The sequence below is a fragment of the Sceloporus undulatus genome, chromosome 6, assembly GCF_019175285.1.
Source record: "Sceloporus undulatus isolate JIND9_A2432 ecotype Alabama chromosome 6, SceUnd_v1.1, whole genome shotgun sequence".
Taxonomy (NCBI): Eukaryota; Metazoa; Chordata; class Lepidosauria; order Squamata; family Phrynosomatidae; genus Sceloporus; species Sceloporus undulatus.
The window spans coordinates 61,117,341-61,134,024 of NC_056527.1; the positions used below are offsets into that span (position 1 = coordinate 61,117,341).

At 41.1% G+C, this 16,684-nt stretch overlaps 1 protein-coding gene across 1 annotated transcript; it reads right to left on the minus strand.

Moving 5' to 3' along the window:
• Positions 1 to 1,164: 1,164 nt before the first annotated feature.
• On the minus strand, positions 1,165 to 16,427 carry KBTBD2 (kelch repeat and BTB domain containing 2). The gene is made up of 4 exons (XM_042475983.1): positions 16,300 to 16,427; positions 7,308 to 7,846; positions 5,300 to 5,465; positions 1,165 to 3,991 (listed from the first exon to the last, which is right to left on the minus strand). Exons 2-4 carry the CDS (start codon positions 7,475 to 7,477, stop codon positions 2,459 to 2,461), a joined length of 1,869 nt encoding a protein of 622 aa, XP_042331917.1. The 5' UTR covers positions 7,478 to 7,846; positions 16,300 to 16,427; the 3' UTR covers positions 1,165 to 2,458.
• Between the last annotated feature and the right edge of the window lie 257 nt (positions 16,428 to 16,684).

Consider the following 16,684-nt stretch of genomic DNA (forward strand, 5'->3'; position numbering starts at 1 on the left):
CTGTATCTGCCTGATCATTAATGATTATTGCAAGAGCTAATGTTTGGTATTTCAGAGGAAGGAGCTGGCAAACCACATCTGAATCTTGCTTGCCTAGGAAAACCCTGTGAAATTCATGGAGTTGCCACATTTTGACAGGCAACTTGCAAGGCACACATGGGTTTAAAGAGGTATTCTGATGTGTGAAGAAATTGAGAGTAGGCCTTTACATATACATCTTCCTCTCAAAGCTAATGCAAGAACTAATGAACTGGGGAAGCCAAACTTTATCATATTTATAAACTAGAAAGGACGATAGAGGACAAAAGCACAAGAGAAAAAAATTACTTTCCCCCTTTCCTCTTGTTCTTTCTTCATCTATCATCTCTATTACAAACTTCATTTTCACCACCTACAATGGCTTGGTAGAACAGCCCTGTAACTTCCAGCGTGCGGAAGCTTACATGATTCCTAATTTTGGTGTAGAACCCAAAATTCAAAAAGCACTCTAAATACCAAGTACCTAGGCACCAGCCACAAACCCACAGGGATTCTTTAAAAAATGTTTTTGTTTCCAAAGGAGTTACATTTTAGTTTATGCTGAGAAAAATCACAAACTGATCCTACAGGTGCCCTGCGACCTCATAGGAACAGGCTCCATCATCCTGAAAATGAGCTGTGAATTTATATGCGTTGTCTGCAGTATATGGATTTATATGCAGTCACCAGTATATGAATCGTGTTAGTACTGTTTCACTCAGGACTAGTCAGCTACAAATGATCAAATACGATCTCTCCTACCCTGTTATGTTGAACAGCTAAATGGTTAAATCCAACCTACTGAAGTAACAGCAACAGTTCTGGTTCATGAAGCATTAGGCAGCTCAAGACACTGCGGCGGCGTTTTGCTATCACAAACTAAGTAGGCCACCTCACTGAAGTGTTAATGGAATTACATTTTCTAGTTCAGTTCAATGCTCAAGATGGGGTTGACTCATTTCTTCAAAAAAGAGACAGGAGAAAAAAAAACAGTAGTTAATGCTTCTATTTCGGTTTTAATCATTTCACATCTATGGTTTTGGAGAGATGCTACACTCTTTTAGTCAACAAAGTAACAAAAGGAAGTCGGAGGTGTCTGCTTTTCCAAACTGCTGAAGTCAACCAGTATATACCAGTAGAAAGTGGTTGAGACATATTTTCAGGTTTATTGGTGCGAGAGAGATAAGTTCATACGCCTTGCCAATCATAACTAACACACTACTGTTTCTAAAGCATACTGTCTTGCAAAAAAACCAACAAGCAACACATGAGTAAACAAGTCTCAATTCATTTTTTAATAAATTAATATCATTCAAAATACAGTGCCAGAACATGATGCAGCTGAACATGCTAGAACGATCCATCATGAAGCACCTGTGCTCATGTAAGATTGGTGGCTCCCCGCTACTGCTAGTGGTTCCTGGGATTAATGCCAAAGCAGCACTAGTCAACTGCTCTCCTGCAGAGTATTCCTGAACAAAATTTGCTCCCCTCGAAAAAGGAAAAAGAAAAAAAAAAGACAACTAAGGGATACTTATACACAGCCACACTACAGTAAATGCTTGTTATTAAATTAACAAAAATAAAGACCTGGTTAATCCACACTAACTCTTAGTTTACACTGGGGCAGGGGGAACAAGCAGCAGGAAGTAATATGCATGAGCCAATGTTTTTGAAACAGAATGTGGAGCTATTTACTGATCAAAAGCTCCACGCAGACCCGCACTAGGAAGGGCTGGCAATCAGCATTGCAAGCCCAGCAACGTAAGTTCACACCTGGCAAACTACCAGCTGCTCGGAAGACCTGTATTCTAAATAGACAGGTATAAGTTAGTGAAAATAACATGCACCTAATAATAATTACAATATTAATAATACAGCTTGACTGAGCCTGCAGTCATTTTGCCCTGCATGTCACTGTAAAATGGAAGATCTACCCTTCCTACCACAGGTAGATCCATGGGATTTGCTTCTTCTTTTACATGGCATTATTATACCAACGCAGCTGCAACACAAGTGCAGCACATTCTATTAGGCCACACAATCTAGATAACTAGCACATAGAGAGATTTCCAGAACTCACTCAAATATAACTGGAAGATACTTTGAGCAATTAACATACCATCCTAGAAACAGAAGCTGCTTTTGTGAAAGTTTCCTGAACTAAAAGTCTTCACAGGACTAAAAAAAAAAATTAAGACAATAAGCAGATGCTTTAAGCTTGCAATATACATATAGATCCCATCAGCTCTCAGAGGGATTGTTTCAGATTATGGAAGCATATCTGCTCATAAATTTCACTGATTTATACTCTGGCCACAAAATGTTATGTAGGGCATACAGACAAAGCCAGCTTAATGTTTCAGTTTCCAGTCCTACTGCCTGAAAAAGAATTTTCATGGTAACCAATTATAGGCATGCAGTCTCTGAATTTTGGGAGCTATACAGGTGGTAGTGTGACCATCTCTCCATCCAGTTCAAATTCATCAGCCGCATCTGGAAAGAGGTATGGGGGAGGCTTCCATGGGGACTCTTCAAGGCAAGATGGATACAGCTTTCCCACAGTACACCGGAAGTCTTTTCCCAAATCCCAGAGCACCCGCTCAGGTATATGCTGACGCAAGAACCAACAATCAAGGTCCATATCATATTGGTAGGTCGCATACTTGGCTCTTTCATTCATGTGGGTTTCTCGAATGAAGACACACAAGGAGTTAGAGATCACAACAGCTCTGACACAGGGGTCAGAATACCGTTTGGCAGGAATATTGGCTGCCATTTGCCATTCATTTTTATTTACATCATAAACCTCCACAGTTACGGAAGACCCATCTACAGTGCTAGTAGGGAGTCTAATCCCAGAGTTGCCGCCAACATGCAGGCCTCCAATGTAAAATATTTTGTCTCCAAAAGCAGCAGCTGAAGCAAAGCATCTACTAGTTTGTCTCATAGCCATTTCAACCCAAGCATCTGACCTGGGGAAGTAACAGTACATCAAATTGTGTGCCATTACATAAATGCAGTTATGAACAGCAACCGCTGTGTTCCATTGCCAGGCGCAGGGCAGCGGGCTTACCATGGTCCATTCATCCCTCTCAGTATCATACCTTTCCACAGTTCTCCTGTTGAGCTCTCCACCTACACTGTCTCCTCCAATTGCATAGATGTGGCCTTCACAGCAAACCAGGGATGGCTTTATGCGAACAAACAGCATTGGACTCTTTGGAAACCAAGTGTTTTGCTGGGCATCAAACCAGTAAAAGCAATTCACAGTTCGGAAGGCAACTTGAAGTTTGCTAGTTTTACTGTGGTTGGCTTTTGTGTTTTTCAGTGGGATTTGTCCACCTGCTATATAAATATCATTATCAGGAGTTACAAGTGTTCCAACCTTATGCAAATCAGCAGGAGGGCTGCAGAGCTTGTAAACTTTTTCAGCCTGTGGACTGTAGCATACTGAAGAGTAAAGACTACCAGGGTTTTCAGCAGCAGCTTCAATGAAGATCATCATTTCCTCTTTAGTCATTCCAAGTCTTGGTTTAAAAAACTTCGGCATGGATTTATATAATCCTTGAACTACTACCGATTTGTCATTTGGTGGTAAGCCTTGAAACCAAGCTCTTTGTGTAACTTCAGAAAGCGCATCAATTCTTATCTGGCTAAGAACAGATGATAAATACTGTGATCGAGATTCTGTGTTGTACTCCAGCCACAACATAGCAGCTTCACGAACTGTCTCTTCTTTTTCCACATTTAAGTTGTCACTACTCAAAATATCTATCAGCAGATCATGTGAGAGTTGCATGAAAGCCTCTTGGTGGTATACAGCTGTGAACTTGTGTTCCACCATCCGTTTAGCACTCTGTTTCAACTCTTCACAACTGAAAAGATCAGCAAAACTCAAGAGCCGTACACAGTTCTCTGCATTTATTTTTTTAATTAAGTATTCTCTACAGCGGTGTAACACATCTTCTACCTGAAATGAAAGGTCAATGCAATAAGAATCAAACTGTTGTTTATAGTTAAGTTCATATTTGTAAATAATGGCAAATGAGAAACCATTTCCCTAGTTCCACAGTACAGGTCTCCCCATGATTTATTAAGCACTCTCTGCTGATGAAGGATATAGTTGCAGATTGTAAGCACCTTGCACCTAAACAGAAGAACTGCTGGCCCTCATCCCCTTCCCCTCCACCACTCCCTTCTCCTTTTGTGTCATGTCTTTTTAGATTGTAAGCCTGAGGGCAGGGAACCGCCTAATTAAAAGATTATATGTACAGCGCTGTGTAAATTTACAGAGCTTTATAAATAAAGGTTAATATAATAATAATAATAAAAAACAATAGTTACATCTGAGACTACCAAGAAAGTAGGGGGGCACTCCAGTTTGTCTGCTGAGATCAACACCACTTCATTATTAAAGAGAATATAGGCTCATAGCAATCACTGATTTCTTTGCTATCTCAGCATTAACATGGAGCCTGACTTACATAACGTCCTATTATGAGCTTGCCAGAGAGAATTTGTAGCAAATTCAAAAATGCAATGAAGTCTCTCGATCAAGAAACAGCTTGGTAGTAAAGTGAAGCAATCAGTCCCAAATGAAGCAGACAATTTAAACCTGTCACCTTGTTATGAAAAGAAACACACCATTTTCCATATTACTTTAGAGAATTCCTCAGACTTTGGTAGTTGCAGCAGCAGAGTATGAATATGGGCAGTGATGCCTAGCATATATTGAAAAGATAATGCGTGAATAGGAATAAATGGGGAATCTCTTTTGCATCTGAACTCTAGAAGTATCTATTTAACATTAACATTAGCAGGGGGTTACTTCTACATAGAAAAGACTATAAGAGTATTTTAGGCATTGGCTGGAGATCACGAAAACTGAATTCAAGATAATTTCACCTTATCAAGTATAAGTCGACAAGGCAGTGATTAAAAGTGACCAATTACTTTCACTTGTAGGGTGTGCAGACTTTGATGTACAAAACCAAGGTTAATTATTTGGTTTGCTTAGGAAGAAACAAGAACAACTCTCTGTTTGGTTCACACATTACTGTAAGACTGAAGGTCCACAGTTCATTTAGCCACTCAAATTAGACAATACAAACAGAAGCATTCTTGCCATCCAGTGACCAGGATTCCCAGAAATCCTTGGCTTATTATGGTGTCTGAATTCAGCTTTAGTGTGAAACATTTGAACGTTTCCATTGCAATTTCTAGCTAATACATCCAAAGATATTTTTCCTTATGCAATTTAAAGGGAGGAAACTCCTACCTGTAAGAAGCAAGCTGTTTCATAAAGCTGTTCAACTGTTGTATCATTTATTGCCAAATTACCCGTGTAAGCATAAGTTATTATGATTTGTAAAGTGGCTGCATCCACGTTCCTCAGATGGATATGCGTTTGTTTGCTTTCACTCAACCCGCTCATAAACATAGCCCTAAAGAATAAAAATGAAAACATGAATTATAATTGTAATAGTTTCCACCTTAATTTCTCCAACTCTCTGGAGACCATAAGAGAATGGAATTCAGCATATTTAAAAGTTTTTAAAAATATGCTTTGATTCACAGTGGCTGTATTCCAAGTTGAAGACATTCATAATCCCTTTGAAAGTTGATCACACTTCAGTCAAGTGTGCTAATGATTGCTTACACATATATTATCCAGTATATCAGTCTGGGCTGGGAGATTTCGTACTCAACATTACCAAGTACTCAAAGTTATGTTAATAATCCCCAAGTACTGTTAAATTGGAGAACACTTGAATCATATCATAAATGTTTTGCTGTGTTTTCAAAATTTAAGTTATCTAGAACTGTTCACCCTTGTTCAAGTTAACAGAACATAGACCACAATCCTTATTTAACAGACTTTAAAAATCAAAAGGACTTTAACTTTGATTTTCTATGAATTCTCTAGCTCAGACACTCTTTATCTAGTGGCCTCTCCCTTCAAATAACGTTCTGTTTCAGTTCAGTTGACCCTTGAGCAGGCTTGTGTCGGCAAATTTTTTAAGACTAAGATCCAGTTGCCACTAACAGCCAGGGCATATAGGCTATCCATGTGGCTGGATATGGTAGTCAGCCTCCAGCTTTCATTTCTTCACCACCACCTGAGCCTATGTAACACATAATAAGAACCAAGCCGCAACACAACATGCACTGCACGAATGACCTATATGCCTGAGCATGGGCACATGTCGATCTCTTACTCTCTGATCTTGTCTTGGCATAAATCAGTAAGAATTATGCATCTCTCTCCCTGCTCTCCAAACTGCTCTCAACCCAAAGAGCAGGAGTGCACATTAGGAGCTGGCATTTGGGGAGGAGGGCAATCTTCTGCTCCCAGGACACTTCACAGGCCATTAAGGACTGCCAAAAAATCCACAATGCTAAAATTTAAACTAGACGTAGTCAGAAATCTAGTTATGGTTTTGAAAAATGAGCAGTTCTTTTAATGTGGCCAATTATTTAAAAGGTAAATCACTGAATTTGCTTCTTCTTTTTTGTAGCCTGGAGGATTCTGAGTGGAATCACGGGCTGCAAAAAAGCCATGGAGGTCCCATCCTGGTGTACAGTCTCCATTTTGCTTGTCAAGAGACAGATCCCAAAATAACCATAAAAGAAGATGCCTTCTACTGCAAAAATGCTATTGAATGAGCAAGAGACATTTGAGAGCTTCTTTGTCAGTATTCCATATCCCTCCCACATTTTGGGCATAAACAAAAACAGCAATGAGGACCCAGGCTAGCAATTGTGTCCTTTAGTTTGGTCCTTCCATATCTGTAAAAAGAAAGGTGTTCCCCATTGTCGAGGTTATCAAGTCGTGTCTGACCATAGGGGGCAGTGCTCATCTCCATTACTAAGCCGAAGAGCCAGCGTTGTCAGAGACTACTCTGTGATCATGCGGCCAGCATGACTACACAGAAACGCTGTTTACTTTCCCACCGAAGTGGTACCTATTTATCTACTTGCATTTGCATGCTTTCGAACTGCTAGGCTGACAGAAACTGGGACTAATGATGGGAGCTCACCCCATCATGTGGCACCTGGGCCTCGAACTGCCAACCTACCGATCTTGCAATCAACAGAGTCAGCGTCTTAACCACTTGAGCCACCACATCCCCATGTATGTGTGCATATATACACATACAAGCTTTCCATTCATTTTCATGTAACCAGTTCACTTAGGCTCTAATAAATTAAATATTGCAGTCTTGGATATACAAAATTAAAATACTGGATTTTCTCAGAAGAAAAATAGTATTTTATGTACATACCTGAAATAAGAGCTACATGTAGCAAGAACCATCTTATGGCATGGGAATTCAGTGCCCTCAACAATTAAAACAATGTCAGTTAGCAACTGCTGTTCATAGAATAACTTTAACTGCTCCAGTAAGGACACAGCATATTCTGTGTTGATCTGCCTTTCTTCCTGGGTAGACATGTCTGCATTCCATTAATATTTCCAGGACCAGATTAGAGAAGCCACTTTATTACAGCAGGAAAGAGGTCAAAGAACCATTTCTTGAAAATCTCAGAAGAAATTTTAGGGGATACTCTTCGAAGCCTTTGAAAACTTTATTAGGACATACAGCAATGACAGACTGTACTGCTGAATTAAGAATACTTCAGAGTTTGACCCACTCCTGGGGTGCAATGCACTGACTTGATGTTCATCTGTTCTTCTGAGACATTCAAGAATGACAGCCAAGTTTCTGGTGAGATTTCCAGTGATGCAGCACGTAGGCGAATAAATGAAATGTGTGAGGTAGATTTTCTTCAACCATCTCTCAATCAATGGCTGCACTTGTGACTAGAAGGAAAAAAATACAGTTATTTTTCCTTAGCTGATCTTCCTACAATTCTGTGTAAAGTATTTGCATCATGTTAAACAATTACCAATACAATTTCAACAAAGAACATTTCCAGGTACAACTGTTAAGGAAAAGAATAAAATCAATACTTTCCCAACCAGTTTAATATATTAGGAAGATAACACCTACGACAGAGCCAGCATTACATAGTGGTTTGAGCATTGGGACTACAACTCCAGCAGACCAGGGTTCAAATGCTCACTCAGCTATGAAAATCCCCTAAATGACCCTGGGCAAGTCACACTCTGAGCCTAATAGGAAGGCTACAGCAAAACCATCTCTTAAAACACTTCTATGATACAGTTGCCGAAAGTCACTGTCTAGCTGAAAGCACGTAACAACAGCACAACTAGAAAAAGATACTGAATGAAGTGGCAAAAAAAAATGTTGTAAGATCAAACTATGCTTGTGGCAAACTAGTTTTACCTCTGTGCTCACAACAGCAAAGTCTTCCCAACAGTTCCAATGATGGTTCAAGCTTTTGCATTTCCCCCTAAGATATATAAAATGGTCAGAGCCAGCCAGCATGGTCTACCTGTTTGAACATTGGACTATGACTTGAAACCAGGGTTCAGAATTCCCTTGTGCCCATTGAAATCTTTGGGACAGTCACACATTCTCAACCTCAGAGGAAGGCAAAGGCAAGCCTCCTCAGAACAAAATCTTGCCAATAACATCCCATGACAGATTCGCCTTAGGTGTATGGTATCAGTAATGGACTGTGAAAGTGGAAACTAACAGATAAATTAATCCAGAGAAGACAGAAGTGATTGAGCCCATTCGAAAAAAAGAGACTAGGGAATTTGGTTGTAGTCTGTTTTGGATGTGGTTGCATTCTCCATCTGGTTCATGGTTTGGAGGAATTCTTATGGATCTTGTCTTAGACTTGGACATTGAGGTCTGTGATAACAGTCAGCTGAAGCTGGTGTGCCAATCAAACCAATCATTCTTATATAAAACAATGAAATAATAGCATTTAACAGCAGAATACTCCCAACCTATAAAAACAAAGCATTGGCAAGTGGCAAGCAGATAAACTATTCAATGCAAAAGCAGAAAAAATGAGGTCCAAAAATAAAAAGCAGCACTTGGTCCATGTCAATAGCCTCTCCAAAACATGAGGTCTTAACCTGGCACCTAGAAGTGTTCAGTGCTAGAACAGAGCATGCCTTCCCTGGGCAGAACATTTTACATGGTTGCTGCCACAACTTATACATATCCATTAAACATCAGTCAGCATGGGAACCCAAAACAGATCTCAGTTACTGAAGTAATAGAGAAGAAGGAGGCAGTCCTTGAAATATCCAGGTGCCAAGCAATATCCAGCTCAAATTTCTCTGAGTTTAGAAATGTTTAGGTGCAAGCTGGGTTCAGGAAAGGAAAAGGCACTAGAGATCTTATGATGGATCATGAAGCACACCAGGAAATTCCAAAAGAAAATCAGCATGTGTTACTGAAGTCTTTGGCTACATAGATCACGAAAACGATGTACTGATCTTAATGGATGTACCGTCCTGATACACAACCTTTACCCCAGACATAACTGAATACAGAGAAACAGAATGGTTCCCAATTGGAAAGTCCTAGAACAGATCGAGCGTGAATTCTCCCTGGAAGCCAAGGTGACTAAATTGAGTTTGTTATAGTTCAGACACATCATAGCAGATGACTCACTAGAATAGACAAAAATGCTAGGAAAGAGGGTGGGAAATAAAAAGAGAGGAAGACCAGATACCAGGTGGATAAACTCAATCAAGGGGGCCATAGCCCTGAGCCTGCAGTTAATGACAGGTGGGCTTGGAGGTGTCTCATTCATAAGGTCGCCATGCATCAAAGCTGACTCGAGGACAGTTAACAACAACAAATGTTTAAACTTCTTCACTTTAAATTGCAGTCTGACAGTTGGGCCAGCTAATGTTTTAAGACACTTCATTGGCTGTCAGATATAGAAATTATTGTATGAATGTCTACAGCCAAACCCAGCCTTCTTAATGGTGCAGCTGATGTATCAGTCAAAATCAGTAAAAAGGTAACATAATGCATGGTGCCATGGACCCACAAGATTTCCCATAATCCAGCAGACCACAACACCTTCAGGGATCTATCCTTCAAGAATGACTGGAATAATCTCAACATGTTCATTTTTCCTCATCCTTTCTTTGCATTCCAGTCAGAATCAGTGGTTAATGGGATCAAAAGCCAGAGACAAATCAACAATTGTCCTTCAGAGCAAAATAAGTAAGTTCCAAAATGTGTCCTAAAACCAGAATGAAAAGGACTTAAACAACTTCGATGTTTGATATTTATAGACTCATCTGTACTTCTAAACTATATTCTCATGTCTGAAAACTTTCTTGATGGTCAGCATTTACTGTAAAACTTTACTGATGGTTGGATCCTCTTCACTGTAGCTAAACAACTCATACTCCAAAGTTGGAAAGAAATTTAGTCTGGAGGTCGCGCCAAAGCCACACTCCATTCCTAAGCACTGGAGCGCAGCTTTTGGTGCAGCTTCCGGATTCTTAGGATGCATGCATCATTTAAACAGCATACCTCCAAAGAGACCCGAAGCAGCTTTATTTTGGCAGTCTGTAACAGGCCATAGTCACCATTAAATGGCTACAGGAACTTACACCTTATGAACATTTTACAGAGGCCACCTACAAGCAAACTTATTTTAGATATGGTCACCTTACATGAATGCATATGGCCAGCCTGTTATTACACCTCTTTAGACGGATGGCAGTGATGTGTGTGTGTTTATATAACCAAGTTTGTCCGAGTCAGCTTCAAAGTGGAACATCATTGCAACTAGCCCCAATATAGAAAATTCAAAATGGGACAATGACCATGAGGTGCCTGGTTACTTCAACTAAGAGCATACAACTACCTCAAAGACTGCAGACACACACAGAGACTTTAATGTCAGAAGGAACAAAGGCCTTCTATGTGATAAACCTATGTGATAAGCTGACCCTTCCCACAAAAAAAAAACCAACAACCTTGAGATGTTAAAGGAGTTATTTTCAGCAAAACTATACACCAAGTCAGACTTCCAACCACTTTTCTAATTCTTTCTGAGTGGGCAAGGGTTAGAAGGCCTGCCCCTGGGAAGGGGATATATACAATTCCCACCTATGAACTGAAGCACTATAGTTTAAAAATTCTGCTCCTTAGCCCTGAAGGACAAACATTAATAACCAGGCTAAAATGTATATCAGTTGGCTCCCATCCCTTCCATTCAGCGCAATTTTCTTAATATTAAGCAGGGTTCCTATACAGAAGATTCCAAGTGTGTTCAAGCCAAATTCAAATTCATTTGAAAACTCCCACTGGGTTGCCTTGTTCAAAGTAGGAAGGTTAGGATTAGTTGCTGGCAGGGCTGGCATTTTGCCTCTGCCTTACCTTCATACTTTATGCCCAAAATAGTCGTTTGCACACCTGCACAGGATTATTGCTTCTGTTAAAACATAACACGGCACCTGTTTTTTTGTTCCAAAGCACGACACTGTCGATTAGTAATCATCCACTAACATCCCTGACCTAGCTAGCTAGTCACTTTTTACATGTGTGTATCTTAAGAGTTATTGCTTTTAAAACCTCTGTTCAGTTTTCTCAACTATTCAACATGCCTTTTGTTTGAATACATTATGTTTCTAGTTCACTCAACTCATTCTGAGATTTTAGCCTAAGCACTTGCAACTTCTTCCAGATCCATCTAACCTATAAATCTGATAAATACACTATCCTTACACCCATGTGTTCAAATCCTCAGAAAATGTAAGAGTATGCACTCCTAAACCCCATCAACATGAATGGCTTGTTCTTATGGCAGCTTAAATGGATAAGCACTTTTCCCATGACAGCATACTTTTTCAAGTGTCCAAACAGGATGACTGTGCAAAATTGACCCTCTAAGTCTATCTGCAGACTTTCAGATCAAATGAAGTACAGCTTCTAAGATAAGAAAACAGAAATTCAGCTGTTTTATAATGCATGTATACAGTCATACTGCAGTCTTTGGGCAAATCTTAATACAGACTTACATTTTGTCCATTGTTTTTAGATTAATCTGCTTCAAATGACATATATTCTAAAATTAAGTATGTAGTTTTGTTTATATCTATGGAGCTTACTAGGACAATAACTGATTTTACAAATGAACTATACTGTACATCAGATACGTTGCACTGTAAAATGCAGTTATTGCTTCGAAATACTTCGCTGCAGAAAGAAAATTCTATTCAGAATAGCATTAACACGAGTCATTCAACTTGGCCATAATTAAAAATGGAAAGCAAACTTGACCACTTCCTGCTCCACCTAGCTATCTTTTCCACAAAATGCCTGGGACAACGACGACATGCTAAATGGTGAACATTTTATACCCAGTGAAAACGGTACATCTTATTTCAGATGAACAATTCAATTTTACAACCCCTTGAATTTCATAGTTTTCTTAGGCAAATAATAATCAGAGGCAGTTTTGCCAGTTCCTATCTCTGGAATATAGTACCTGGCATTTGCTGGTTGTCTCCCATCCAAGTACTAACCTGAGGCAACCCTGCTTAACTTCTAGGATCAGACATGAACTTTTAGGGTATTTAGGTAAGTAATTATGGCACAGACCATTAACTTTGTTGTTGTTGTGTGGCTCCAAGTCATTTTAACTTACCATGACCCTTAGGCAAACCTATCACAGAGTTCTCTTGGCAAATTTCTGGAGAAGGGGTTTGCCATGAACTATTAACATAAAAAATATTAAAGTAAAGCTAAAGAATACTAAACCAACCATCATGCTTAAAGCCAACCTGAAGAACATCCCCATATAATTGAAAAATAATGTGAAAAATAGACTTGCACTATTAAACCTAACTGACTGGGAGCCACAAAACCTTTGGACTGAAGTCTGGGACACTATCAGGGAGGAATGCAGAAAGACACTATTTGTAGCGAAAAAGAAGCCTCAATGGATGATAGATTAAACCTTTCGACCAGTTCAGCACAATAGAGAAATAGAGAAGCAAAAGGTGACAGAAGTAGAATCGGAACCCTGAATACAACTGTTAAACCATTTGTACAACAAGAACTACTCAATGCAGAGCAATAGAAGTTGACAATGAAAAAGGAAAGACAAAAGACCTATTCTACAATATCTGAGAAATCAAAAGGACATTTTCATCCTGGAGAGAAGTGACCAGTGGGGTCCCACAGGGCTCTATCCTGGGCCCAGTGTTATTCAACATCTTTATCAATGACCTGGATGACAGAATTGGGGACATACTCATCAAATTTGCAGATGACACCAAATTAGGAGGAATAGCTAATACTCCAGAGGACAGGATCAAAATTCAAAATGACTTGAATAGACTAGAAAGCTGGGCCAAAGCTAACAAAATGAAATTGAACACGGAGAAATGTAAGGTACTGCACTTAGGTGGAAAAATAAAATGCACAGATATAGGATGGGAGACACCTGGCTGAATGAAAGTACATGTGAAAGGGATCTAGGAGTCCAAGTAGACCATAAGTTGAACATGAGTGAACAATGCGATGCAGCAGCTAAAAAGGCCAATGCAATTTTAGGCTGCATCAATAAAAGTATAGTGTCTAGATCAAGAGAAGTAATAGTTCCAACGTATTCTGCTCTGGTCAGGTCCCACCTGGAATACTGTGTCCAGTTCTGGGCATCACAATTTTAAAAGGACGTGGAGAAACTGGAGCAGGTCCAAAGGAGAGCGATTAAAATGGTGAAGGGTCTGGAAACCATGCCCTATGAGGAACGACTTAGGGAGCTGGGGATGTTTAGCCTGGAGAAAAGAAGGTTAAGAGGTGATATGATAGCCCTGTTTAAATATTTGAAGGGATGTCATATTCAGGAGGGAGGAAGCATGTTTTCTGCTGCTCTTTTTTGCTCTTGTTTTCTGTTTTCTGCTTTACTATAGCAAAAACTTAGATTATACAGTGCGCCTGTGTCATACGCGGAAGCGCATGGGGTGCAGCGTCCCATTGAAAGTAATGTGGCACATGCCTGTGATGTGCACGCGCTGCTACACTGCTGCACCGCCGTGCCATCGCGCCATGCACAAGCCCCATTACTTTCAATGGGACTTGAGCATATGCATTTTTTTACGCGGGGGGGGGGGTCTGGAACGGATCCGCCGCGTAAAAAAAGGGTGCACTGTATAAGGCCCCATACAGACAGGCCAAAATAAAGCTGCTTTGGGTCACTTTGAAGGTATGCTGTTTAAATGATGCATGCGTCCTAGGAATCCGGAAGCTGCACCAAAGCTGTGCTCCAGTCCTTAGAAAAAGCTATAGGTTGCTCTTGAAGAAATGGGTGTGCCACAACATTTGATTGTCCTGATGCATAACCTGTACTCAGGACAAGAAGCTACCATTAAGGCAGGACATGGAGAAATGGCATTGTTTCTAATACACAAGGCTGCATTTTATCACTCTATTTAACTTGCATACTGAATATGTCATACAGAAAGCAGGATTAGACTAGAAAAAATAAGAGGAAGCAACATCAACAATTTAAGATAAGCTGAAAACATCATGCTACTAGCGCAAAATAGTAAAGTACAAAGGCAGGTTTATATTTGAACATTAAAGAGACCAAATTAATGGCCATAAACGATTTACATAACTTTAAAAAAAACAAGGAAGGCATTAAAAATGTCAAGATTTTCCATGCTTTGGCTCAGTCATTAATCAAAAGGGAGACTACAGTAAAAACAAAGCAAAACAGAAGACTAAGCCTTGCAAGGGCAGGTATAAAGGAACTAGGCAAGATCCTGAAATGCAAAGACAGATAACTGAAGACTGGTGTTAGGATTGTCCCTGCCATAGCATTTTCCATTTTTGTATATGATTGTGAATGCTGGACAGTGAAGAAAGCTGAGAGGCAGAAAACCTGCTCACTTGGAGAAGAGTTCAATGGATACCACGCACTACTAAAAAGAAAAATCAATGGGTCCCAGAGCAAAACAAGCCTGAACTCCACTTAGAGGCCAAAATGACTAAAGAGAGACTGCTGTACTTTGGCCAGATCATGAGAAGTCGCGACTCCTTAGAAAACACTATGGCCTGTTACAGACTGCCAAAATAAAGCTGCTTTGGGTCTCTTTGGAGGTATGCTATTTAAATGATGCATGCACCCTAAGAATCCAGAAGCTGCACCAAAAGCTGCACTCCGGTGCTTAGGAATGGAGTGTGGCTTTGGCGTGACCTCCGGACTCTTAGGACCCATGAATCATTTAAATAGCATACCTCCAAAGAGACCCGAAATAGCTTTATTTTGGCAGTCTGTAACAGGCCAATGATACTTGGTAAGGTAGTAGTAGGAAATGAGGAAGACCACGTTACAGATGGATGGACTCAATCAAGGAAGCCATGGCACTGAGTCTGTAAGACCTGAGCAGAGCGGTTGAGGATAGGTTGACATAGAGGTCTCTCATTCGTAGGGTGGCTATAGATGGAAGTCAACGACAGTGATTAACAACCACACAAAGTGATCTGAATAACAAAAACACATTTACTTAAGTTATGTATTAAGTAACTACATAATACTTAGGAAGGATCAGTTTATTGGCTCAGTTAAAAATGCTGTAATAAAAGCCCTGCCCCAATTATACTGGCTTTCTAGAGTGGGGAAACAGGTATCCATGGGGTCAAAAGCTTTGGCTTTTGAGACACTGATTTGATTAACATGTTCACTCTGTGGCCCAATCCGCACTGCAGAAAGGATCCAGTATGAGGCTGCTTTGACTGCCGTGGCTCAATCAAGGCCAAGGAATTCTAGGAGCTGTAGTTTTGTGAGACATTTAGCCTTCTGTTTCAGAGAGCTCTGGTGCCACAATAAACTACAATGCCCAGGATCCCTTAGCACTGAACCAGGGCAGTTAAAATGGTCTCAAATGGGGTTCCTTCTGCAGTGTGTTTCAGACCTAGGCGACTCTGGAGTCAATGTCTGCCAGAAGTCACACTGGAGGACCCACAGATTCTTAGGGAGGGCAGTGGTCCCCAATGTGCCCTTGAAGAGGTTTTGGACTACATTTCCCAGAAGCCTCAGCCACGTTGGCCAATAGTCAGGGATTCTGGGGGCTGAAGTCCAAATCTTTGAATGGGAGGATCCTGGGCCCCTGGCCCTATCGAATGGGGAAGGCCCACTCATGTTCGTCTTCTGGCCCACAACAAACTCCAACTCCCAGAATTCCATAGCCAAATTAAAGCGGCGCCAAACCGGGTTATCCCTCCAGTGTGGACGCAGCCTAGGCCGCCGCTTGGAGGGCGAGGCTCTGGGGCGTCCCTTCTCCTGCGGCTCTTGGGCCAAGGCCTCGGCGCTGAGGGGAAGGGAGGGAAGGGATGGGGCCCCCGCCTGACCCACCTGCGGCCTGCTCCGGGCGCCGAGAAGGAAGCGAGCAGGGCAGGGCCCGGGCGACAGAGGGACTCACTGCGGCTGCGCACTGGCTCGCGCTCCCTCTCTCGTGCCCCGCCTACTTCCGGTCCGACGTCCGTTGGAGCGCCACACAGACCCTGGCCACGACCTCGCGCAGGCGCAGAAACAGACAGAGGGCGATAGGACGTGGGTGGGAAAGGAGAGCACTGTACAGTACAGTACTGTACAGTATTCCTCTGTCAGCCCTTGAGTGCGCATGCGTACCTAGGCGGGAATAGAGAACACTAACTCTACCTTGTTTGCGCATGCGTACCTAGGCGGGAATAGAGAACACTAACTCTACCTTGTTTGCGCATGCGTACCTAGGCGGGAA